Source organism: Crocodylus siamensis, chromosome 1, assembly GCF_052110815.1.
Source record: "Crocodylus siamensis isolate JL-2025a chromosome 1, ASM5211081v1, whole genome shotgun sequence".
NCBI lineage: Eukaryota > Metazoa > Chordata > Crocodylia > Crocodylidae > Crocodylus > Crocodylus siamensis.
The window spans coordinates 304,665,129-304,692,934 of record NC_143395.1 but is presented as its reverse complement, the minus strand read 5'-3'; the positions used below and the strand labels follow the sequence as shown (position 1 = coordinate 304,692,934).

General features: G+C 39.5%; 1 protein-coding gene across 2 annotated transcripts in view; it reads right to left on the bottom strand.

Annotated features, from left to right (window-relative positions):
• Nucleotides 1–27,806, bottom strand: part of RASA3 (RAS p21 protein activator 3) — a 199,594-nt gene that overhangs the window by 6,042 nt on the left and 165,746 nt on the right. Inside the window, exons 9-20 of one of the 2 annotated variants that reach the window (XM_090021644.1) lie at nucleotides 25,224–25,328; nucleotides 24,486–24,642; nucleotides 23,529–23,677; nucleotides 19,770–19,884; nucleotides 18,823–18,897; nucleotides 18,000–18,123; nucleotides 16,828–16,934; nucleotides 15,082–15,159; nucleotides 13,452–13,529; nucleotides 12,924–12,997; nucleotides 5,386–5,501; nucleotides 3,342–3,424 (exon numbers count right to left, since the gene is read on the bottom strand). In XM_090021644.1, coding sequence (XP_089877770.1) covers nucleotides 3,342–3,424; nucleotides 5,386–5,501; nucleotides 12,924–12,997; nucleotides 13,452–13,529; nucleotides 15,082–15,159; nucleotides 16,828–16,934; nucleotides 18,000–18,123; nucleotides 18,823–18,897; nucleotides 19,770–19,884; nucleotides 23,529–23,677; nucleotides 24,486–24,642; nucleotides 25,224–25,328 — 1,261 coding nt within the window. The remainder of the gene's footprint in view (nucleotides 1–3,341; nucleotides 3,425–5,385; nucleotides 5,502–12,923; nucleotides 12,998–13,451; nucleotides 13,530–15,081; nucleotides 15,160–16,827; nucleotides 16,935–17,999; nucleotides 18,124–18,822; nucleotides 18,898–19,769; nucleotides 19,885–23,528; nucleotides 23,678–24,485; nucleotides 24,643–25,223; nucleotides 25,329–27,806) is intronic. The other variant, XM_090021654.1, reaches the window with a different exon arrangement.

The window sequence follows — 27,806 nt, the reverse complement described above, 5'->3', positions numbered from 1 at the left end:
GGAACATGCAAGGGATTTTTTTTTTTAGGTTACAGGACAAATCCCAAAGCAACACCAAGTCCTATTAAACACACGCGGATCTGTGTTTTGTCAGATTACATCTTTAGGTTAAACAACAAAGCTTAGCACTGCATGCAACAGGCTAGTCCTGTTCCTGCAGGAGACCATATACAAACTACTAAAATTAACTTCCTTGTTGGGCTCCAAGTAGGCTTTGCAGATGGCCTTGGAGATGCTATTTTAATAAGGCTGCAAGCTCCAGCTTTTGGAAGCCTGACAGAAAACACATGGAGTGCTGAAAGGAAATGCTGTTCAAGGGAGGATGGAGAGGTCATGTTTGGACCAGCCTTCCTGACAAATTTGCTTTAATGCTATCATACATTATTTCATCACACGCTTTGTTTGGATTTTCTTTTTATAACCATCCATGCCTAACAAATGTAGCTTCTAAAAATAACAAGAAAGAAATAGCAACTGTGTTTTCTGTGCCTACTTAGTGGTAGATTAGTTGCACAAATTATTAAGTACTTGTAGTATCTTAATGCTTAGTTTAATCAAGCCTGGGTACCCATGGTGATAGATGAACAGTCCCTGACCCAAATAGCTTATAATCTAAGAATCAAAGTCAGTGTTTCAATTTTTTTTATGCCCCTCTGGCCTCTTCCAAAGGCAAAGCGTCAAAGCATTTCCCTTCACCTGATTAACTGATACCTGCTAATTTGCAAAGGATTAATTGTGGTAGAAGGTAATGATTTAACTGTAGCACTGGAAAGGCAAAACAAAGTAGATTACATAATTTTTCCAAATGTCTGGCTGTCACCAGTTTTCCTTTCTATTGTGTCCTCCTGAGTGTCCTCCCCACCCCCATTAAAATATGCACATCACTGTTTGTACATGGCTTTGAAGAAAAACCCTTACACTATGTAGAAGTAATAACACTCAGCAGATACAACTGGCCTCCTAGTATTGCTTTCCACCTCCCAGCTCCTCTGTTTTGTTTTTTTTAAGTATAAATTCACTTTTATGCATTTCAATCAAACAAATCTTTGTCCTGAATTTAATACCTCTGAGGATCAAAAACAGAAGTCTTTTAAAGCAAGCTCCCCTGAATGTATATAGGATCACTATTTATTCCCTTTATTACACCATAAGGTATATGCTCTTGGAAACCGAGAGGGAATATACTTTCTAATTCACAAGTGGGCCTTTTCACTTAAATTAAGGGAGAGGGAAAGTTGCCCTTGACTTTTTCTCCGTATTGGGTATTTTTATTCTACTACCAGACCTCGGTCAAAATGATGCGAGATTAATAACTAGTACTGTGGTGATGTGGTAGTATCACTTTTTAAAAAACCTCCCAGGATAAAACTGGTAATTTGGGGTGAAAGGAACAAAGCAGGGAACTATCTAGAGCATACAGCTGAACCTCTTCAATGCAAAAAACTGCAGGAAAGAGAATTCTAACACTCTGCTTGGGTTAATGGAGTCCTGTACATTACAACAAAGTAAAAGATTTAAGAGAGATGCAGTTGCGTAATGGGATACCAGTCCTAAGTGAACTAACACATGACAACTGTTACTGAGAAGCCAACAGTTAAGCCAAGAATTTCAAGTGATTGCAAGACCTTTTCATTCTCAAAAAACACCAGACAGCAGTTGCTCTTTAAGCAATGTTCTCAAAAGACCAAGATGGTATTTGTGTTAGAAAAAAAAAAGCAGTACATTAGCTCTGCAAAGCCAACATAATTGAAGGCTTGTCTTCATGGCAGTGTTAAGTTGAGTTACTTGTCAAGTGTTGGCCCTAACTCAAGTCCTGTCTACACACAAACCCCCCTTAATTCAAGCATGGATCTGATTTTAACTTCAATGGGCTGGTCTGTCAGGCAGGGGAAGGCTGCAGTTTAATTGTGTTCAACCCAGCAGCTGCCAACACCCTTTGTGCAGCTTGGAAATTATTTTTTAGCATGGCTTCTCATGATTAACTCATGAGGTCCAGTAAACTATGCAGGGAAGACATTCCCTCACGGAGGGTGAGCTTAAGTCTACTCCATCTTGTTACAAACACCGGCAGACAGACTGAGAAATGTTATGCTTCTCATGTTACAAATACCATTGAGTCAAGTGCAGAACTTCAGTTTACTTGGCCCCTCAGACAGAATACCATCACAAAAGTCCAGTATCTGGTCAAAGCCTGAACATTACCCATCTTGGTCTCAGAAGCTGTGCAACTGCAGAAATGGGGAGGGCCACGAGATACTAAAAGCTGAGATCCATGACAATTTCTGTATAAAAGCCTGTTTTAGGCAATAAGTAGAGACAGAAGAATTAAAAACCTCTAAGGTCTGTAAAATGGGAATCACAGGACCTGACCTGGCTTTTTCCTGTTCTGCTGCCCCTATTTCAACACTCCTGAAAATCACATTTCTGGGTTTTTTTTCTGTATACCAGACAGTATCTATGGCAGATATGAATGTAGGATGAAGTGCTTTGCTTATGTATAGGCTACAATTGTCTTGGTTACTTTTAGTAAGTTTCTTGATTTCTTGCAAAAAGACAATATTCAGAGAAACAAATAAAATGTTACCTACTGAATATCATTCCCTCCTGGAGGTATCGCCTCACGGGGGTTAAAGATAGGAGGATTAACACCCCTGTTCTTATCTAGGGGCCAATAACTCTCTCTCAACCACATCTCCCATGAACCTGTATGCTGTCCCCTCTGTGCGAGTGACAGTGTGCATCATGAGACTCCTTGAGTTTTATTTTCATGATTTCTATTATTTTTGTGGCAAAACTGTAGCCTCTCTTGTAAGAAATGTGGCCATCCCATATATGAGACAGCAGAAATTTCATACCATATCGGTATGCTGGTGTACTATAAAAGTTATGTTGGTATGGGTATGGGAATACTCTCCTTGCTTACACACACTATTATGCCTATTGCTTCTGCACAATTTCTGTATTTTCAGAAGTTATTCTAACTGGTAGATTATTGCAAGATCACATGTTCCTTCAAATATTTAAGTCGTTAATTCTTCCCATGTCTCAGGTGCTAGATTGCCAGAAGGGCAGACAGTAAGGTGTCTTCGCTACACCAAACTACACATAGACTAGATTGCAGTGGGTGCTGCAGATAACTAAACCCCAGTAATGCTGACAAGGCTCCATTAAGAATCTGAATGGGCAGTACTTTTGGAAATCCATGCTACTATATACAGAACACGCAGCTGTGGTTGTACATCTTTCAGTGGAAATCCAACACTGGTTACAAAAAGTTGATTTGGTGGTGGCATAGTATCCAGAGAAATTAAATAAATGAAAAATGAATATGACCTACTTACGTTTTTCATTTTAAAGGACTCCTCCTCCAATTTCTCCACAGCAAGAATGTTTTCTATTGGAATGCTACATAGAGGATGATCACCTGCAGCAAACAATCACAAACAGAAGCCGGATAACTGCTCAAGGCTTCACTCTACCCTATCCAAAGCTCTGATTTGATTTCTAGGAAGGAGAAGGTCAGTGTGGCTGCAAAAAAGCTAGCTCAGCAGGGTTTACTGGTAGGCCTTCAAGGGCTCAGTGTTGGAGCTAAAGCAGAGATGAAATTAAGGCAATGTGTCTTGCCAGTCAACCTCTTAAAAAAATTAAACATTTCAGCAGGGCAAAGTATTTCCTTTTATGAAGTGGCAGAGAAGAAAATCACTCTCCTCAACCCTGGTGATGGAGGATGGTAGTGATGAGGTAAGACCTCGAAGACAAGACAGTGAGAGTTAAGTAATCTAAAAAATTACTGAGATCCTCCAGGCTCCACTAAGCCCTACTGCTTCCCCACCATGCATGATAATTGTTCTCTTTGGTAAATCCAATCTAGCTGGAAGGTCCCAAAATAATTTCACCTACTAGTAAGACTATTAATGAACAAATATTTGCAAATTCAAAGCATGTGTTCAAGCCCTGAGCTGCTCCAGTCACTTGTACAAATGGACCTAATTAACAAAAGCCAGTAAAGAGAAACTTGCTTTCAGGAATCCTGTAAATGAGTGATAACGAAAGCAAGAATAAGAGAATTTATCTATTTGTTCTCAGAAGAATAAAAACATAAAACAAAAGCCCAACAAAAACAAAACAACAAAACAACAAATGAAAACCAACAGTATTCCAGTAGTTGCATGTAAATAATCTGCATCCAATACATTTAACTTTATCTGAGTGAAATATCAGATACCAATAAATGGGGAAATTCTGTGAACTGCAATTGGATTTCTTCCACAACACTAAATTTGTGTATAGTGGCCATAGGTAGTATTTCCCCACCCCCCTCTTTCTGCATGAAAATCAATTTATATTCATTTATTCCTTTAACAGGGGTAGGGTGTGTAACAAAGCTGAACAATCACTGCAGAGTCTGAGAAGTTCCATTCAAACTTTTAAAACAGCTTTACTTTTGAGTACTAATACTGTATTCAAAATTTTATCTATAAATTAATGCTCCCATATCAAGTTTGCAGACTTGACATAGAAGAATGCAAATTAAAATCTAGCCCTTAAGTGGTCTGTTACACAAGTGCACATACACACAGCGCATGTTAACAGAGAAGATACTTTAGAGATTTAATCAATAAATGTACCCCAACAAGCATAATGCTTTAATGCAGAGGTGTCACAGATATGGCCTGCAGCTTGGATTTGGCCCATTAAGCCCTATCATCCAGTCCCCGGTGCTGCCCGTGTATCTCAGAGTTCACTCACAGGCAGCATGTGGGGTATCCTGGATGGCTCCATATACAGCGCTCACTCCAGCTTGTCTTGGAGTGGTGGAGCCCACCATATGCAGCACAGCCTTGGAGCATTCACAGCAGGACCTTGCAATATATGGCACCCACTCCAGGACACATGGTAGATCTAGCATGCAGGGCTGGCCTGTGGGTATAATTCAGTCCATGTATGGACCCTGTACCACTCATCCAGCCCATGGAGGACACATGGTAGATCTAGCATGCAGGGCTGGCCTGTGGGTATAATTCAGTCCATGTATGGACCCTGTACCACTCATCCAGCCCATGAAACTGGATGAGTTTGCTGACTTGACTTTAATTCATACAGTTCAGTTCACTGCATCTGCCCTTTATCAAATGATTGATATTAAGAACAGAGAGAAAGGGAAGTGAAGGGGAATGTGACCTTAAATTCACTGTATCTGCTCAAATACAAAGCACAAACTATTTTCTATAGCTGCACACACAGAGGAAGAAACTTTCTTTTTAAATATACTGTAAGTAGTAGTTTATGATGAAACTTTCAATGGTATTCTTTCAATTCTAACCAATCATTTACCTTTTAATCCCTGCTTTTATCAACATAAAGTTAGAAAGCAGAGAGGCAAACCTTTGTTACCTTTACTTTTCTGATAGGTAAATTCATGGTTAGTCAAGCGGAACCATCTCTTCTTGAAGTTTTTCATACCAAAGCGTTTTCTACCTTGGGCTCTTTTGATCATGAACCTGTTGCAAATGAGATAACAGTTTGTACATAAATGCACTGTATAACAATATCCCATTGTCAAATCCAAGAAATCACACACAATACCTGCAACATGTGGGGCTTTATCTTGACTAAAAAGAATGGGCAAGGTTTTGTAGGCTTAAAGGCTAGGTACAGACATTCAAAAAGTCTGAGGCAGAATCGATCTAAGTTACACAGCTTTCTGTAAGTGATGCAGTTTAGATTGGTAATTCACCCATCTAACATACACTCACACTTTAGTTGTGGCGGGTGGGGAGGGGGGGAGCAAATGTTAGAGCAGGTTCCACCATTTTTAAACCAGTGTATGGGCATGTCTACACGTGCTTAAAGTTGTTAGTTAAGCCTGCCCTTTTTTGCTAGGCTTAACGCAGTGGAAGACCTTTCTCTTGATGCACAGCTTAAACAGGAAGTTGATTTAATTGGGTGACTTGCACCTTAGATTCTTGCCTAGACTGTCACTTAATTTGTTAAAAAAAATCCAGCGAGAGGTGCTACCTTGTATGTAGGCTAAGAAAAAGGGCTAAACTTAGCTAGCACACATTCACTAAGCCTGACCTAATGCTACTGCTTTTCCTATGCAAGACAGTTCCTTAGAGGCTTTAAATAAATAGAGCCTCTTTAGTGCAGGGATTGTCCAGATATGCTATAATCACTCCCATGATCTAGTAATAGAAAACTCTGAATGCTGTGTAACTCTATTTCCAATTAACAGACTAGCGCTGCAGTCAAGAAATCTGTGTTTTTTATCACAGTGCAAATTAATCTGTTAGAAGCTGCTAACTTTTCCATTTATCAAGTTACTCTTTGTAATCTCAGGTAGAAATTAATTTAACAAAGAACTATATTATAATATCTGCATACCCAACTGCTAAATTAACACACAGGTTACAAGGTAACTTTGACATTCTGACAGCAATTTCATAATGCTCTACATAACCATTCGTGAAAAACACGAATGAGAGAGGAAGTGTTTCATGAATAGCTACTTTACATATCATACCAGTGGATTCATTGCCACAGTGTATTAAATTGGGTAGGATAACCAAGAAAGTAAAAACTACTTGCTATAAAAGTAGTTTTTAAAATCAGCAGGAAATACTGTGCAGCACAGAGAACATACACAAAATGGAACTAGAACACACTGAGAAACTGGAACCTTGGAATCTTCTTTCCTGATGTTCCATCATCAGTTAGAAACAACTGGATTGTGTCAGACTGAGTCACAGGTCCTGAGACATGGAGACCAGAATCAAATGAAGCCTTTCTTCTGCAAAGCATTTCAATGTTAATGCCCTCTTGCCACTGTACTATGCATGGGATTGCCCTGGTCCCTAAAACAGTCATTTTGACTCTAAATTTCTTGAGGCAGAGTCATAATATAGTTAGAATATGGCAGGGTTGGATTTGTATCTTAGGCCCCTGCTACATTACATTATATTACACAATTAACGAGTTAATGATGCAACAAATTTAGACTGGCCACACATGTAAAGTAAGACCTGCTACAAATGCAAAGTAATTATGACACAATTCTTCTTTGGCAATCCCCCACAGTTAAGGATGATTGTCTTATCTGTGTATCCAAAGATGGCTGATAGGGCCTATCCAGAACTGACAGACTCAACTATGGCTCAGACATAAGTTTCTGTGTGGGGCGGGTGGCGCTGGATTCTTGATTTGGTCTGCAACATGCCAATTCTGCCGTTCCTGCTTTTCCATTTCCTGTTGCTGTCGTGAAGTTTCAAAGTACAGAGATCCCAGCAGCAGCGGACTCTTCCTCCATTTGGGGTGGTCCTGGATGACAGTCTCCCATGAGTTGACACCGATATTGCATTTTAAGTTAGCCTTTAGGATGTTCTTGAAGCACTTTCTGTGCCCTCCTCTTGAGCCTACGCCTTTGCTGAGCTGAGAGTATAAACTTGATTCGTGAGTCTGGGAACATCCGGATGACATGGCCAGTCTAACAAAGTTTACGTTGGATGATCATCACCTCAGTACTTGTGGTGTTTCCTTGCAGGAGGATGCTAACATTGGTGCATCTGCCTTCCCACTGGATTCAGATGATCTCTCACCTGCAGCATTGATGGAACTTCTCCAGCAACTTTAGATGTCTCCTGTATGTTGTCTAGGTCTCAGCTCCATACAGCAAGGTGGGGATTGTGACTGCTTGATAAATCATAAGCTTGGTTTCAGATTGGATGTTGCAATCTTCGAACACCCACTTCAGGTGCCCAAAGGCTACATTTGTGGCGATGCTGGATTTCTTTGTTGACATCAGCCTTCTGTGAGTGATGGCTTCTGAGGCACAGGAAATACTCAGTGTTCTCTAGAGTCTCACCATGGATCTGAATTACTGGAGCTGGGGACTGGTTCATTAGGAGCTTGTTGGTGGAGGACCTTAGTTCTTTGAATGTTAAGCATCAGTCCCCCTTTCTTGTATGCCTCAGTAAAGATGTCAATGATTGCCTGAAGGTTGACTATTCAGTGAGCACACACTACAGCATCATCGGTGTATTGGAGCTCAATGACTGAGGTCAGGGTGGTTTTGTTTTTGGGTCAGAGTCAGCTGAGATTAAACAATTTATCACCCATTTGGTAGTTTAGCTCCACTCTGGCTGGAAGCTTGTTGGTGGTCAGATGTAGCATCACAGCATGGGATATCGAGAAGTGTGTTGGAGCAATGACAGCCTTGCTTAACTTCCATTTTAACCTAGAAGGAATCTGTGATAGATCCATTACTGACAACCACAGCTCACATACCATCATGGAGCAGGCAAAGAATGGTGACAAATTTTGGTGGGCATCCATACTTCAGAAGGATCCTCCACAACACTTCTCAGCTGACATAATCAAAAGCTTTTATGAGGTCAAAGAAGGCCACATAGAGAGGCTTATGTTGTCTCCGGCATTTCTCCTGCAGCTAGTGAGCTATGAAGATTATATCAGTTGTGCGTGTCCTAAACCCACACAGATTTCAGGTGGAGCTCTTCAGCAAGCGGAAGGAGATGGTTCAGGAGGGTTCTCACAATGATCTTCTCTGTGGTGGACAGCAAGGTAATCCTTCTGTAGTTTCCACAGTTGTTTTCCTTCTTACAGACTGTAACAATCATGGCATCTCTGAGGTCTTTTAGATTTCCTAATCATTCCTAAGGACAACATCCTTAAGATGAGGGCATGAAGTGGTGATGTGAGCTCCTTGGCTCCTCGTTTGAAGATTTAAGTGGGGATTCCATCTACTTCATGTGCCTTGTTGTTTTTCATCTGCTTGATGGCTTTCCTTACATCGTCAAAGGTTGAAGGGGTTCTGATTCTGATCATCTCTGACTGGGTGTTGCAGGATGGAGCTGAAACACTCTCATCAACAGCAGAGTCTCAACTGAGATGATCTTCAGAATGCTCCTTCCAATGGGCATTGATGGCTCCCCTTTCCTTGATCAGGTTTTCTCCATCCTCAGGTCTCAAGGGGGTTAGCCCCCAGGTGCTTGGACCATCAGTGGCTTTGGTGACACTGAAGAAAACATGCTTATCATGCATTTCAGCAAGATGTTGAACCTTCTTATCTTTGTCTTCCCATTATTTGTTCTTCATATTGCAGGTCCTCCTCTGGACCTCTCCCTTGGCTTGTTTCAGATTCAATTTCTTTTGCTTGGAGTTGGTGTTGTTTTATTAATCACAGGCGTTCTTGTGCCTGTGATCAATCAACTCTTGGATCTCCTGGGCATTCTCATCAAACCAGTCTTGATGTTTTCTGGCAGAGAATCCAAGCGTCTCTTCACAGGCGTTGATGATAGTAGCTTTGAGGGCACCCCACATCCTGCTAATATTCTCCCATTGCTACTGGGTCACCAAAGGGCTTGAAGAATATGCTGGAAAAGCTGTTTTCATGGAAGATGCCTGTGCATGACTTCCTTTACTGTGGAGAAGCTGCTGTACATCAGCTTTCACATGGCTCTTGACAGAACAGGACCTTGATCTAATGGCAAGGAGACCAAGGTATCTGGAGGTATCACTCAGCTGCAGCCTTCATCTGCCATCACAGCCACTGAAATACTAACATCTTCATCCACCTGCTCTCTATTGAGGGCTTGTAGTGCCATGACTCGGGACGGGGCAGACTTATTACAATGGCGACCTATACTCAGCATGTCACAGCACCATCAAAGAATATATGTGGCTTTTAAGGAGGAAAACCACTGCCATCTGCTAATTTCATCACATCCTGGTGGTGCTGCCATTGCTTGGTCTGCAACTATTTATTTGTCAGAGTTACCCTACTTATTTCACAGCTAACCTTTCCTGAAGGCTGTTTCACTATCTGCCACCTGTGGATGTGCTGGGTAGTAGTAGAGCTCTGCCCCATAGATCACACAGTTAACTGGTTAATAGTGCAATAAATTTAGACCAGCCATACATGCAAAGTAATAATCACACCATAAAAAAATCCAGCTGTAAAAAGAGCCAACCAGCTACAAAGTTAGTACTTGAAAATGTGTAACAACTCTATAGTTGCTTTCTATTCAGATTTAAATTTCAATATGTAGCAGAGCTCTTATAGAACTAACTAAACCAGAGATGCATAGTATAAGTAGTGGGCTTACTTCATCCAAGGCAGTCAGATAGTAATCCTGTTGCTTACAACGGCTTATGCTATGCATCTCTGATTTAGTTAGTCTATAAAGTGCAAATCTACCCTGCCGTCTGCCTTACTTCAGACTAACACAGCTGTCTTAGTTGGAACATATCTTTTAAACTGTACACAGTTTTATAATTGTTATGACTGATAACAACTGTCTGTTACTATGAAGTCTGGGCAATAACTGTTTCATCCCACTCTTGCATCTTGGATCATATGAGAAAAATGTAATAGAACAATGTTTAGCTATGGTTCCAGACCTCATAAGACAGTCCTTCGATGTTTGGTTGCTAGAATTTCCAAATGGATTTAGCTATCTACACTGAAGAATCAACTGCTCATTAGGTTCTTTTTTTCATGTGGAGATCTTTAAAAGTGACCAACAAGCACATACGGGGTGCATCTATATGTTCATTAATGCACTTTAGGTAATATGCATTAAATCTAGTACCCTCCATTGTGAGGTACTAGAAAAATGTGTATTATCTTATTTTAATGTGCATTATCTAAAGAGCATGTTTTTTTTGTGATGCTTTGATGTGTATTAAAATAGGCTAATGTGCATTAAAGCTCATGTGTAGATGCATTGTTTTAAAAAATCCATTCCCTTTTAGAAATCTATGCTCAATATTCTGAAACTGACAACACATTTCTAATCAAATTCACCCCTACTTAATTTAAAACTATACCTTTGATATAAAGGTGATCAGGAGCACTGTTGAAATTCTTGGGCTTCCACAATTTTGGAAACAAAACTGAACATTGTGAGCATTTTTACATGTGCAATTGCTGCAGCACCAGGCATTTTTAAAAGTGCCCGGCGCTGCATTGCTTGCAGTTGTATAAGCAGCAAAATGTGCATTGGTGCTGAGAAAATTGTGGTGGCGCACTTCTGAACTAACACACATAGAAGATGTTTTAGTTCAAAAGCGCGCTGTTGCCATTTTTTGCGTGCAGATGTGCGTTTCACTGCTTATACAACTACACATGGTGCAGCGCAGTTTGTATTTGCATGCAGAGCAGACTTGATTAAATCGAGCCTATTCTGAAGCAGTGGATCTCTGGCGCATTGTGGGACAAACAGGTACGCCAATAAATGCCCTGTGTTTTTATTTCCTGGGTAAACAGGTGAAAAGTAACAAGCACCACAAGCAATTTTAAGAACAATTTAAAGGACTTCTTGTTCCTCATACTCATGTAACATTTGGGCTGTTGGTCTGAACAAATGGGCAAGAAACGAGAGAAAAGCATTCTGAGATCAAACTCATTTCCAGGAGAATTGGCTGAAGAGACTTATTATTCTTCCCTTTTTGTGGTAGATTTGAATTAGAATCTATTTCAGCTTTGCTTGGGAGTGTGGGTGTGAATATCTTTCTGGCACATGAGGATGGGAATGAACAATTCCAATTCTTTTCCCTTTGGAAAGAATCGGACAACTATTTGTTGAGCAGTGATAACATGCTCAGAGACAGCAAAGAGCAAGCTGGCAGTTACCTCATTGGGGTACTGCATGTCCATTTGAATGCGCACACCCCATACATAGAGATTTTTTTTCTTTTGATAAAAAGTAGACTAAGCCAACAAAACAAAAAGCACAGTAAAGACAAACAAACTCCACTGATCAGCCAAGCAATTGTTCTGGGAAAGAATCAAACTAAGGGAGTCCAAGAGAGGTTTGTTAAAAAAAAAAGGTAAAGCGTGACAATTATGTGACAGGGTGGGGAAATTAAACCGCTGAAGTTGACTCCTTAAACTTGAGAACAATTTACTTGTATGCTACTGAAGCAGTGCTTAGAAAAATGTATTTTGACATCTTACTCACTTGCAATAAGGTCTTAGGAATTTGTGCACTGAATATTAAGTGAATTCCAGAAGTCAGAGCCTTTGCCTACAAGTAAAAGGCACTTTTATTCTCTATGTTCAGCAACTTCCTTGTTTTCTTTTAAGGAGTTCTACACTATTAAGCAGTATATGACAAATGTTGGTTTAACATTGGTACTTCAGAATTACAGAACAAAGAAAAAATCTTTCCCAAGATAAGTCAGATATGTCTGTAGCTATGGAGGAAGGAGATGCTGTCAGGCAGGTAACTACAGGAAAGTACCATCTGCCCCTACCATCTTACCTGCATGAACTATTACCATCAACTTTCTTTACTGTTAGTTTAAGAGTCCTTTACAACAGCAGCCAGCAGGCCGAACAAGAAAAGACAGAAAAAAATCAGACAGGAGCAAAAGAAAGACAGAGGCAGAAAGGTCATGTTTATGAGAGGGGGCAAAGTTACAAATCATACATTTATTTTCAAAAGCAAAAGAATGATAATGTACAGACTTAAAATGGAGAAGCTGACTTCTAGGGATACTACTTTGTCACACATGTGATATGAGCTGTTTGGATCAACCAGAAGTGGTAGTCACCCTTCAACATTTAATAGTAGTCAGCAATTCAATTACAAACCTAATCTTATTTATTTTTTAGTGATGGGAGTCACAACATTAACTTTATTTTAAATGAAGGATTTGGTTCATATTTATCCAGCACTAACCATGGTAATTAAATTCCACTGATGCTTTTGCACACAGATTTTATAAACACATACGAAATTAAAATATTAACACACATGAAAGGACGTTAACATAAGCTAGCAGCCACAAAGGCAAAGGTAGCAATACAACAATGGAGTCAGGGGGTCAGAGAAGAACTAGTGCCTCACAATGGCATTAAAAAAGCAGAAATAGAAATATTTCTGATCTGGAGATATTCTTACCCTTCTTTAAGAAGTATGGGTTGCTCTATACTCTTGTGGTCTCTCCTTCCAGAAGAAGAAATCAAATCTAGGAACTTGAAAATGGACAAAGTGTGCACATAAAGTAATTCAGCAACACAAGCCAGAATTTATTGTTTCATACACATATTATTGTGATAGCATTAAAAAAGACTACAGCACATAATGTGGGAATCTGCAAAGGTTTCCTGGCCTGCAAACTAAAAACAACAAATGGAAGAATGTTCCTAACCGCAAAATGTACACACATGTACTCTTATCTCTTCTTTATGCTTTTGCTTGATTACTCACCATCCTTTATTTCCTCTTGGACCAGACTGTGCTCAGTACAGGGTTGCAAGGAACACAGAATGTGCACATATATTAATATCTAAGCTACAGCAAACTGACTTTTATACACCGATTTTTAGGAACACCAATTCTAACAGTTACTACATAAAGTTTATGATTCTAAATATCAGCTTGAATAACCTAATAAAAGAGTCTATGGATTGACTTATATTTACTTACATTCTTTACTGCATCTGCATATTTTTGTTCATTAAAATAGTCATAAAAAATAGCCATGTAGGACTCCTTGAAGCTGGCCTGAAACGGAACCAACAGTCAATACATCATATGGTACTATCTATAACCACAGTGCCAACAGCAGAAGAAATTAAGACTGAAACAATCACCATTTTTCACTATATTCAAAAAGAAAAAGAGCCTGAAGCTACTCTCAGGCTGTTTGGATGCACACCCTGTACTTCCCAGGAGCCTCTTAGGCCAGTGGTTTTCAATCTTTTTTCATTTGCAGACCCCCTAAAAAACTTGGAATGGAGGTGTGGAACCCTTTGAAATGTAAGTGTGAGTATTCACATATTTTTTTTTATTGTCATCTTTCACAGACCATAGGTTGAAGATCACCATCTTAGACAAAAGTAAGCTATACTACTGCAAAAGTCCAAGTTAGCATTCCAAACACTGACTCAATTCACTCTATTCGCTATTTGCATTCTGTATAAGCTTCAAATCTTCTTTCTGATCATGTTCCCAAAATAAACAGGCAAAACTACCAGAAACCCTGGAATCTGACAGGCTCAAGGGATTTGTAAACCTCTAAAATACTCATAAAAGGTTGCTCAGTGAATCCAGACTAGTCAGGAATGACTGAAAAGACATCACCTGATAACTATTTGATTTCTAGTGGAGAGATGTCCATAGCAAAACCACCATCCACTATCACCACTAACTGGCATAACTGGATAGACATACAAAGTACACTAGCTTTCAGCATTAGTGATGGTTTCTTGAGCTTAGAATTTAAATATACCACTGAGGCTGTGTGGAAAATCCTGCAGAACAACTACTTAGTGCTATACCTCGTTTTCCAAGGGCTAATAACCTTAAACACTACATTTTCCCCAAAAATATCTGAAGCAAAGGCTTAGAATAAGACTCTGCTCTAGGAATATATAACTTATTTTTATTAACACATAGTTCATATGAAGATAATTTTAAGTTTTTGCCATCAGTAGGTTTTAACAAGTAGGTTAAGTCATGTCTAGGCCACAGGTGCTCAACCTCCAGCATCCGGGCTAAATGCCACCTGTGGAGCTCTGGTGTCTGGCCTGTGGGGCTCTCTAAGGGTCAAGAAAGTTGGCAGCTGGGAATGATGGTAATTAATATTGTGAACCCTATCCACTGCCCAAATCCCAAGCCTCACACAGTGGGTTGGAACCTGCCCAGCAAAGCCACGCTGCCTTCCCTGCCGTGCCTGGTTGGGACCACACCTCTTCCCTTCTCCCCCACCCCGGGCCCTAAGAGCCTGGATTGGGCCTGGCTGTTCCTGTCCCTCTGCACATGGGGAGATGGGTCCCTACAGCACCCACTCCAGCAATCAGATTGGATCCACCAGGCGGAAACCTGCCCATTAAAGGACTGGGTACTGCCCATCCAGGCCACTAGCCAATAAAGTCAAGCACCACTGCTCTAGCCTTACTGAATACCAGCTTGTTCAAGTTCAGCCCTATACAATCACTCCAACTGTTTAATTGCAACAATGATGCAACCACCTGTTTAAAAGGGGGAAAAAAAGGAAATGAATATAGACTTTCATCAAATTAACCCTAACTCAGAGAGAAACTGAAACACTTACAGATTTAGATTTGGATAAACTGCCCAGTGTTTGTATGGTCTTAGAAATGAGCGTCAAAGTCCTAGAGGTCTGAGGATCCTACAAAGGGGAGAATAGAGGTATTTAAGACAAAGGACACAAAAAAACCCCACACTCATCGGATAGTCTCTATTCCTCTTAAATAAATATTAACATAAATTGAAAGATGTGCCAATGCACACTCTTCGTATCATACTGATGCTCACAGCCCTTGGTTATTCTGAAGAGCTGATCAGTTTCCATACCTCAAAGTGAACATTTAGAACCGATTGCTTTTTACGAACAGTAAAAATTAAGGATTCTGAGATTTCATTTGCAAACCATCTCAGAATGCTTTTGAAATAATCCAATATATTGGAGGGCAGAGGTCATTAGATGTGTGAGTCAGGCAGAACGTGTGGTATGGTAGCACCTTTAGAGACTAATGGGTTCAGAGAAGCATGAGTTTTCATAGGGAACCTACTTTGGTAAATGCTACTCTCTAAGGTGCCACCCAGTACTGCCCAATTCAATATTGATGTAAGACAACTGAAAATAGAGCAGGAGCTACCCTCTCATCAGCAGCTGAGAATGAATTGGGCATACCATAGACTATGCTTAAATTAAGAGGAGGAGTCTGGCCACAGGGCTGTGTGCTTATATCCAGCCCATGTGGAAACTGATGTAACTTATTAAATGGAGGGGGAGAGTTGCACATATAAATAAAATGTACTTCATTTTTAAGGCAACTAACATGGTGAAACCCCTGTTTTGGTGCAAACAAGCAAAGAATGAAGCAGTACAATGTCAGCCTGTGTAGCACTTGACAGAATGGTGGCCCCTTCATTTCACACATGAATCTTTTGCTTGCCAGAGCTCAACACCAGCAAAAAACCACAAATCTTGCATATGTTACAGGACCCTGAACCTGCTGGCAAACAGGAAGAAGCTAAACAGTACCTAAGGGCTAGTTTATACTAAGGAGCATCTTTCAAAGTAGGCTCCCAAACAACATAAGCTAAGCCACAAAAACCTCACTCTTCCACTGGTGTATCCGTGTCCACATAGTGAAGTTGCCAGTGGGTGTGTCTACACATGCACCTGACTTCATAGTTGTTACTGAGCAGTCATTTAGTACGTGCTTTAGCTTGTCTTAGTACTAAATGATGATGTAGTAACTGGCATTACTGGGCAGTCCCAGGGTGCACAGGTCATTTCTGACCCTACTGCACAGTAGCACAGTAGCTGTGCAGTAGCATCAGCATCACGGTTCATGTCCACTGATGCTATGTCACCATAGCAATGAGCTATGTTGCCATAACTCATTACTACAGCGATGTAGTGTCTTGTGTAGATGCACCCAGTAAAGCTAAGTTGGCTAGGGCACATGATAAAACCATACCCCCTAGCCAATGCCATCTTTGTTGTATAGACATGGCCTAAAACAAGAGCCTTTACCGGAGCTAAACTACAGAAATTACCCCCATAAGAGATGAGAATGACCACAGGGCTCACCACATTCAAAACTAAACAAAAACCTCATTTCAAACTCCATTCTAAGCTTTTTACATACCCAGCCACCCAACATAATCTACTCATATGCAAAACAAATATATAACAAACTTCTAGACTATATCAAGCTGTTCCTCCTGAAGGCTGTAAATAAGTAATTAATAGAATACATGGCAGAGGCTCTTCCTATGGCAGATGGTCTACATAAATACCTAGATAAGTAAATACAGTACTTACTGGATGGTGTGGTGTAAGTTGAAAGAGATTTGGGGAAAGAATTGCAGGAGCAAAGAACCTCAGGAAAATAAAGCTGCTAACAGCTGTGTACCTTACATCTAGGTCACCTATAACAGAGACAATCCCACTCATTATCTCAATAGATACTTTACAGAGAACTTTCAGTGCTAATATCGGAAATGCTTTCAGATAGTGTGTAGATATCTATTTATTCATAAATTATGGGATAATCAGATAAAGGAGGACACTTGGAGCCAAATATCAGCTGTTGGTAAAGCAATGAAAAAAACCAAGATGAAGGCTACCTCCCTATATGAGAATGCAGGATTTATGACATGGATTGTCTACGGAAAACTAGTCTCCTTGTGCAGGAAAGTCATATTGAAATGTGATATCTGAATTAATCAGCCAAAGTATATGGATAATTTTCATAGATCATAAGCAGCTCAGTGCAGAGACTGCCTCTCAATAATAATGTGGGGCACTTAGCACAAACCTAAGAATAGTGCACTGAACGGATAAAGAGCATAATATGGTAATCAATGAAATGTTGAGATTCTTCTATTCTGAAAGTGACTATGTAAAAATAGCATACTTATGCAAAGGATGTGCTCTTTGTACACATGCAGTCAAATTTGTCTACTTTAACAGAAAAAAATAAAGGGGTCTGGCTTTATGTTGTGTTTGTTCCTGCAGAGGGAAGAGAGTAGAATAGATTCTATTTCTTTTTGTGTCTCATCAACAAAATGTACTGAGCTACAGCTGTACAAATCTACTGTTGGGTTTGTACTGATGTCAGGACTCTAAAATTTGGCCTTTATTATAGGTTCATGTAGAAATAGAAAAGAATGCAGCTGAAGCGTCAGATTTTATGAGTTTCCAGAACTAGCTGTTTCAAAATTATTTGTCCCTGAAAAAAGCTGCTACACATGTAGCATCTCTACTTGCCATTTTACCACATCATGTTTCAGAGCAGAACAACACTGACGGAAGATCTGGTACATCATTAAAAGTCTTGCTATTTGTACATTGAGGAAAATACCTTATGGCTGCACACACCCTAAATGGCATCAGGTGTGAAATGTATTTTTAATCACTTCCACCTGTGACAGTAAATAACAATTCTTGAAAATCATCTAAAGTAAAGTTTGAAAAGCTAGACTGAAACTCACCTTGAAAACGTTTGGCAGCTGATTCTCTCAGTGAAAAGAAAATATCACACATCACCGTAGGACAGCTCACACCAGATTTCGTAATAACAGTAAAAATGCGGTCAACATACTGCCTCAGATTTTCCTGAAACAGTGAACATGTGCATTAAACTGATTTTTTTAAATGAATTGTTTTCCTTCCACAAAAAGCAAGGCTACTTCATTTTCCTAGTGGCATATGCATTTTTTTTGGTAACAGAAGACAGACCAATCTGCAGTGGATACCCTCCTTGAACAGGCATACCACAAAGCAGAGGGCTGAAAGTACCGTGTTATTACTACCCGCAAATATGGATATCAAGTAAAACTGTATTCTGAAAAGCATGTAATTTTATTTTACAAAATCATAATTATCTTGCTGGAACCATTGGTTAAGGAGTCCATTCTTCTACTGTTACACTGCACATCCATTTAGTCAAGTGGTATACCAACAAGCTATGTACTTCTTTGTTTGTTTTACATTTTATAAATATCACATCTCAGAATATCACAACTGCTATAACAGCCATAGGAGAAGCACTCACATCACAGCCCTGTCAGATTCTAACAGATCTGCAAATCCTACTAAATACCCATCATCTCAGAAAGGACACAAGAGGAGGGGGAAAAAAAAGATTTCAGCACTGCATCTTATAGCTAACCATGGAGCTCATATACAATACAGTCACATGCATTTCTATCAGATTAAAAGTGTCCAGTGTTAACCAAAGTATGAAAGCCTCCCTGGCACCTCCAAATGTGTGAGGACCCCAGTAAGAAAGAACATCAACTATCACAAGCCTACCCTGTTATTTTCCAAATTTTCACCATCTTTTAATTTCACAGGATCAATTTCACAAGGCTTATGGACCTGGCAGATCTAAAATAAAACACATAATGAACAATTAATATACTAGTTCTCCTCTGAAGGTAAAAATCTTGTAACAGATGATTTAAAAAGGTAGTTATCTTGGATAAAGAGCAGTATCCAAACTTTATATTAGATTTTTTTTTCTTCTGGTAAAACTTCATATGTAAGCTATTTATTATTTTTAATTTTTCCAAACTCTTCCATTATATTTTTTCTGCAATATTTTTCTACATCTAACATGAAGGAGGTTTTTTCTTCAACCCCTCCCAATTAATTTAAGAAAACACATCATGCACCAAAGAGAAAGTATTGTAAAACTACTCTTAGGGAAAATATTTCTTGATGTGACATCACAGTTAACAGCTGAACTAAGTGCTAAATCATTCACAAGGAAGTATGTGGTCCAAATAGTTGTTTAATTACAGCAATGGAAGAAACTGCAATACTGGACTGAAGAGATAATAGCACACTGCCACACTGCAAGCTGTCACATATGCAGTAATCTAGGATTAATCGTATTCATTTAAAAACTACAGGATGACAAGTGTTCTTCATGGATTTCAGGCTACTTTCTCATGTGAAGTTCTGACTTTTGTAGGTTTTTATTTTTTTTCCCCCCAGAACATAAGCAGTAGGTTTTATAAGACAGGAAACTTGTTTTTAGACCTAGTTAAAACGAATTTTTTTTGTCTGTCTTTAAAGCTAGTCGAGTGTTCCTGAACTGGGTGAATCACTGGATAAGTAAATGTTGCAAGGCTTTCATGTAAATACATGAACACTAGCTGGACAAAGCAATTTTAAAATGGCAAGAAGCAAACAATACCTACTCCTAGAAGGCCTGTGAGGCTGAAATTTTATCAAACAATCTTTCTTGCTCTTACCTCATCTATAATTGGCTTTAGTGTAACTTGAAGATAATGCATCCCTGCCAGCTTCATTGTCTCATCAATGCACTTGGAAGTTAATGAATTTCCTCTGAAAATGGTGTTTGGGTCTCTGGAAAGGAACAATTTTCTATAATTTAGTCTTTCTCTAACAAAATAACCAGTGTATGGAAATAAAAGCAGTAATGAAAGGTGATTAAAAGCTGGGGGGCGGTGTTAATGAGCAAGTGTATATTCTTTTGACGGTAGCCCAAGCACTGCCATTAAATGCATTATGTTTGGTGTAATCCCACATTGGAACAGGGGAGGGAGGAGTGGAAGCAATCAACATGAGATTGTCAAGGACAGAAGATTTTGTCAACAATTCCTTATTTGTATTAAGATAGTTTGAAAAAGCTATATTGTACTACACATACACATGTAAAAACACAGACCCTGCCCAAAGGGTCTTATAATCCAAATGAAAAAAAATGTGCATGGGGGAAGAATATCTGTGTTGTCATGCACTACCTGCCAGCTTTTCCCACACAAAAGTATTTGTGGGGCTAGGGAATAATCAGTCTGAATGATGTAAGTGACCTGTTCTAGCTGAACTACACTTATCCTATGATTTGCCTATTGTCTGCTACATATACCATAATTCCCATGGGGGTGGGACCTTATGACTCATTTAGAATCCCATTCCCTTTCATAAAAATCATTGATGAAGTTTCCTTTGCATGTCTGGATACATAAAAAGAGCGGAGGATTGGCTATGTTTGTTAAACCTAGTTGCACAGCTGTAGTACACTGGTTTGTGCACCAGGTCAAAAGACAAGCATCTTCACCTTTTAAATCAATCTTACTGTTAAAAAGATGATTAAGAAACACTTTCTGGACATGGGAGAAAGCAATTGTTACATTAAATCAATATTTACATAGACAACTACATTTGTCTTTTGGGGCTGCTTTCTACACCTTCCCTTTGTGGCGTACCTCTTCTACTTTGTGGAGGCCCTATTACAACCCTTTTGATATACTGCTTGTAACACTGATATACAGCCTGGTCACCTGGGGTTGAATCATGAACAGTGAAGGAAGCCACAAATACCACTCCCAAACCTGTGAACAATTTTTGTGGGGCTCTTTGCTCAACTGTTTTTTTTCCAACAAGACTTGTCAACCCTCCCAAAGTCACAGGTTTTTATTATACACAGAAACTAGAACATTCCCCCTAAAAAAAGAAAGAAAAAGTAATAATACAGTAGTTCACAACCCTATGTGCATTCAAACAATTCAGCAAGAAACCACTAAAACTTCCACTTCAAAAGCATGATTTTCATTCTGTTGTTTCTCATGTTTCTTTTTTTGCAGTTGGATTTCTGAGAATGCAAATAATTTCAGGTCAATTTTCTGCTCTCTATTATTTGCAAAGGCAATTTAAACCAGTTATATATTTGCACTTCTAACTACTTCTTCTGCATCTAAATTACTTAAACGATACCCGCCTGTGACATGCAAAATAGGGCCTGTAGTCTCTTGCTTACTCTCTCACACACAATAACACGTCTATTCAGTTCTGATACATTACTGTAATAGCAACCATTTACAGAAAGGAAGTTTATGATGAGCTACTTTTCCAACTTCATTGCTCCGGGGGGTGGGGTAGTTGTTAGTTTTGAAAATGAATGCTCCGCCTGCCTCTTGAACAGGTAAATGATATATGGAGAAAAGCAAACTTCCTCAGTGTCCATACATTGGTACCTCAAACTCACCCACAGCTTGGAAGGACTATACCTACAGGAGAGAGAGTATTTCAGTCTCTGGCTTCTCTGAAATGTCTGCTCACTCAAAATCTTAACTTTGTACTGTCTGTGGTGATTGCTACCTTAAATCAGAATCCCCAAGGCAATGGATCAAGACCATCTGCTGTACAGACAAAAGCAACCATCAAAGGGCTATAACTTCCTCTCAGAGGCTAGAGATAGAAATTACACATAAACAGGTTGAAGTGATCAGAAATCGGTTCAAATCTGTAACACAACAGAAGTTCAGTGCACATAAACCACTTTCAAACTGGCAAAAACCAGTTTAAGATAAACTTGCATGGATGCAGTATCGGACTTCATTGATTTAGATTAAATTGGTTTACTGAACTTCTGTCCCAGATCCCTTTCAGATTCAAGTGAGCTCACAGTCTCCCAGCATCCCATGATGCTTTGCACCTCCCCTGCAAGCCCCTCCGCTCTCTTGCAGGATGGGCAGGCTAGCCTTGATCCAACCTGTCTGCTCCAGCCCAGCAGGGAGGCATGCTCTAGTATCCTGTTACTTCTGGCTTGGGCCAATGCTGGCAGATGGCTGCATTTCTGGAATCAAAAGTTAATATGTGTTCACTTGCTTATCGGTTCAATCTATGCAGCTCAGACTAACCTGCAAAGATTGAACTGATTCAGCCTTGGTCTTTCTGACCATCTGTACTTAGCTATAATCTACACGGTCTGGATATGACATACTACCATGAAAATCTAGCAGCAAACCATTATTCAAGATAGGAATTCAGAAGGGACTGGTAAAAAAGAGTGAACCTATTTTCCACAAGTGTCACAATCAACTTAGTTCTTTGCTGCTCAGTCTTCCATTTGGAAAAATGAATGTCCCAAGATGCCTTAAATTTCAGTATCCATATGATTAGAGAGAAAATGGCCTTTGTTCCTCATACAAAGTTCAGCAAATACTTTTATTCTGAAAGAGACGGTTCTTTAAAATCCTGCAAAGCTGAACTGATTTCACATGAACTACTGAGAACACTGTAGGGTCATTGGGTAGATGTGATATCTTTTATTAGACCAGCTAAATAGTTGGAAAAATTGTTCTTTGCATGCTTTTGGGCACAAACGCCCTCCTTTAGGCATAGGAAAAGTCTGCTGGTGTTTGTGTACTTTCTTGGGTAGAATAGAAGCCAAAATGCAAAATACAGGTCTGTGGAAATGTAAATGCGTGTCAGTGAGGTTCAAAGGGAATGGGAAACAATAAGTGTGAAAAGGCATTTGAAGGGAGGGAGAGGGAAAGGGGAGAAGGTGATAAAATGTAGCAGGTAAAATGCATACAGGTTACCTGGGTTTATCAGATTGCAGACAGGTTATAATGTGCCCACAGTGTGCCACAAGCACCAAAAGACTTTCCTTATGCCTGAAGAAGGGTGTTCGTGCCTGAAAGCTTGCAAAGAACAATTTGTCTAACTATTTAATTGGTCTAATAAAAGGCATTGCATCTACCCAAAGAACCTTGTCTGCCTATGTCTTTAGACCAGCACAGCTACAACCAACAACTCTGAGAACACTGCAGGATTTCAGAATTATTATTATTGCCAAGTCGGGGACCAAGACCTCAAAAGGTGAGATGCTGTACATGCACAGGACAAAATGATGTATAGAGCCTACAAGCTAAAACCAAGTGACCTAACAGATATCCAGTCTTTTTCATATGCATCATGGAAAAGGAAAGTTCTAAGAAGCAGCAGGAGGTACCTTTACAGGAAGTTCTAGTGACACTTTAACTCACCTGGTTCTTCAAGGCAGGAATCATCTTTTTGTTACAGCTGCACATAGTTATACCAAGTGCCCCAGGTTCTTGACTAGGGCCTTTAACTACTACTACAATCCAAATAATAAATAATGATAGTATTTAAAATGGTTTTATAACCAGAATGAAATTCTGGCAACAAGTACTATTTTATTATGTGCAGGAAATATTAATATGCCATTTGTTTGTACTTACTGAGTCCTCTTCACTTCAGCATTTGCAATTGCACTGATGAAAGGTACTATTCTGCCATAGTGTAAAAAAAGCCTGACCAAAGGTATGGCTGCTTCCTGTTTTTCTCTGCAAACTTCACCCAACACATGTGCAGCAGATGCTGAAACAGGCTGAACAATGGAGAAAAAACAAAAACTTTGTGATGTGTTTCTATAACTACCGCCCCTTATTGACAAACTTCCTTTTTCACAAACTCCTTAATAGAGCCATACATATTAATGGCAGCAACCAGTTACATAAATATATCTGAGAGAGGACTACATGTTAATTTTCAGTTACTTTTTGTTGTAAGTTTTGATCACAAGAGGGCAGCAATTTAAAAATGATTACAATACAGTCCTTTTTTTCCTCTATCTCTATTGTTAGCTCATTTCCCTATCACAGCTGCTTGTGAAATACTAAGGATAAAAATCTAAATCTTTGTCTACATTTAAGTGCTGTCAAATGAAATAGAGTTTTCTCTCGGAAAAGATGAGCTAGTATAACTGCTAAAAGTATTTTGGACCATTTGAACAGACATACGGCCGAGTCCATTCAACATTTTAGAATTAGTATGAAAAAACCCACACAAAATAAGAATTCCTACCTATACGCAAGCATGCTCCTTCACAGTTAATGAAACTAGTCATTTGAACCCAAGCTTATCTTGCCTTTTCAAATGTAGAATTAGAAAAGCTCATAATCACTGCTACTACTGGGTGTGTCTTTACTTACCATCAGTGCATGGAGATAATGATCTTTTTCTGTCTGGACCAAAAACAAGTATGAAAACTACACAGCTTCGAATCTCTTGTGGCAAAACAAGCAGTGAGAACTTTGTAAGTTCACTTATGATACCCACAATTGTAAAATGAGAAATATTTATGGGTCTTTGAGGGCAAATAGGTAAAATAGCATGCAGCAATGAGCAAAATTTACCTCAACATCTGCAGATTTTAACAGGAGGTCTCTAAGTGGGTTGTAATAGTCTGAGGAAAACACATGATCTTCAGTGTAAACCACATTTAACCTTAAAGAACCAAGGTCATCAGTTTTCAGTGACTTGTTGCCATTGTCTCTGGGCTGCAGAAAATACCTGACAGACAAAATAAAAAGTTTCTCTTGAAACAGAAAATATATGTTTAAATGCTATAAATGTATATACATACACATAACATATACAAAATGTATTGTAGAGAACACATATGGCATTCCTAAATGTAGTGACTTTCTGAAGTTCTGAATTAGGTTTTCCACAAAGATCCCCAGGTCATTTTACATGCTGTAACAGAGAAAGATCTGATCACAACGTTTCACAGACAATATTACATCTGATACAGCAATAAAACTAAGTCTCTGCTGCTGAGTACAGTACATAACATCATTAAATTCAGTACATTAAAATTCTCACCTGGTTTATGTACATGTATACAATCCTAAGCCAAAATTTCAAATCATACCATCAGAACTATGCCTTATGTGTTTCTGTCCTGATAGTTTGGCTTGAACTGAAAATTTTGGCTTGGGCGTTTGTTTTTTTTGAAACCAGAAGAAAATATGTACACAAATTAAATTTTGTTGTATTGCAATACTAATTTTGTAGCACCCAGACAGCACATGCTTTACTAGAAACAGTTCAGTTTCTATTCTCCATAAAGTAAAGCAAATATAAAGTACCATGCTTCATATGAGCTGGATTGCCGGAGGAATTTTAAAGGAAGTCTCAGTTCTCCTAGGAACTCATCTCCAAACTTCAAGTTACTGGCATTCCAAAGATCAACTCTGTTATAAAACAAAATCAATAATTAAGAACCTCATATCCTGAAACTAAGGGGAAAAACAGCTGTTACCCATTTCATATAGATACATATTTTTCCCAACAACTCTCAGGAGACTAAAAATAATTCTAAAACCCATTACACCCGTTTCCAAGGAGCCAAAGATGACCTTAGACTTCTGGAGTCTGTTAATTCATCACCATGAAAATCAATACATAGTGACCTACAATAGCTTTTCCTCATCCATTTTGCTTACATCAAGTATTACACTTGCAAAAGCAGAAGAGGCTTCTAGTTCACAGGTGTAGCCTCACCTTGCCAAGGTGTCAGAAACCATAGCTCTGGAATCAAGCTCCAAAATCAGACTACTGATTTCTTTGCACCCGAGGCACATTTTTGGTGTTTTTAACTGGCTTACCCTAGTTTAAATACACTATGTACTTGACCTGGCATTTATTCAGACTCAGGTTTTGGACCTTAAAAAAGAAAAAAGGTATCCATACGAGCCACTATAAATGCCCTGCAAAGATATGTGAATCTCCCACTGGATATAAGAGTTAAATCCAATGTCAAAATGCTCATCCTGAAATATAGGCAAGCACCTAGTTAGCAACCTGTTATGTCAGGAGTTACCAGACATTTGTTAATTTAAACTGTAAGCTAGGAGTACTCAACCTTTGGCCTGCTGCCTTGTGTCATTTGGCCTGGAAATTTGGCAGCGGGGGAGCAGTAGCACTCCCACTGCCAACTTTTGACCCATGGGGAGTCCTGGGCCCTGTGCACTGGATCTGGCACCTGATCCCAGCACATAGGGTTGAGCAGGGGCAGCACAAGGACCTGGTGGCCAATCCTGGCATGCTGGGGAAAGAGTGGGCAGTGCCCTTTAGAGGTCCCAGTCCCAGGCCCCCAGCCTGGTGCACAGGGGTGAGGCTAGGCCTCCAAGGACCAATTCTGGTGCACTGGGGCAAGAAGGGGTGATGCAGGACCCCCTAGGACTAAATCCTACCACATTCAGGGGGGGAAGAGGAGGTGCCAGGCCCCTGGATACCAATTCTGACATCGGGGCAGTGCTGGGGCCCATGCACGAGTCCCTCCCCACTCACTGGCCTGCAGGGCCAAAAGGTTGGGACCCTAAACAGTTGGGACTCCTGTGCTTTTAGTTTCATCACGGATATCAATTTCAATAACTTTACCATTTTAGCAGATATATGTTGATATTTCAATGTAAGAAGGTGACAGAGCCTACATGTGTAAACACATCAAGCATGGTGCCATCCGCAAGCCTTCAAGCTGTTGATATCAGCATTTACAAGTAGCATCAATAATCCCCAACCATAAGCTTGAAAAAGTGAGTGGAATAGAGTGCAAATACAACAGCATTGCCCACCTTGAAAAGCAAACCTCGCTTAGTGAGATTAAACCAACCAGTAAGCCATGGATAGTCACACAATGAATCATCAGAAGCCTATACATCTTTCATGTCTATTTCCTTATCTTTGAGGAAACATTTGTCTGCATTTCCCCAAACCTAGAAGAATGTGCTTCATTTTTGGTAAACTCTGGTATAAGAGAAAAACAATACATTAAATATGTGGGGAAAGCAGATTTTAATTAATGAGGAGGTAGAAATTTAAATTTCCGCTGGATGTTGCCAAGGCACAGAAATGATGGGACTGGACCATTCTGGCATTCTAGCTCCAACAGGAACCAGTACTAGACTCAGATTATAAAACTGGAAGCTGCAGTAACAGGTGTCATAGACAAATATCCACCACCTTTCGTATGAGGGAAGGTTTCTTCTTGGTATTCGGAAGTTTGTGGTTGGAACATCTTGAAGTATAAGGGCCAATATTCCTTTAAAAGGTTTATCCTAGCTAGCATCATGCCTTTATGTCTCACACTCCATGTATTTATTTTTTATTAGCAGTTAACCATCCTTTCCCTCCGCAAGCTCTTCTGGAGCAGTTACTAGCTTTTGAGTGCCTACTAGAGTTCGCTGACATTTTCCTAATTCAATATTTTGAGAAAATTGTTGATAGTGTGTGGGGAAAAATAAAAAAAATTAACCTAATTTTTTTTCCTCCTCTCACTTCTTGAGCAAGTTTACTCTCGGCACAACGGGCCTCTGAATGAGCTCAGCATGACTACAGTGGCATCATTAAATACTAATACAAAATGGCCAAAAACAAGTTAAGAAAGGGACTTATTCAGCTTTGCAGGGGCTAATTCACTGTTTATACATGGTCCAAAACTTGATTTTACAAATTATTTGCTGTAACTGACTTTTCCTTTTGTTCCTATTCTATGTGAATGCTAGGAAAATGCTTTCCACTACTAAAACTTTCAAATATGGTACACCACACATGTTTTTATGGGGAAAGCAGGCACTAAATGTAGTTGCTGCAGATTAGCTTGCTCAAAACTGAGGAGATCCTGCAAGCGTGGATGTCCAACAGTAAAACTAAACAGTCAACAAGCCTTA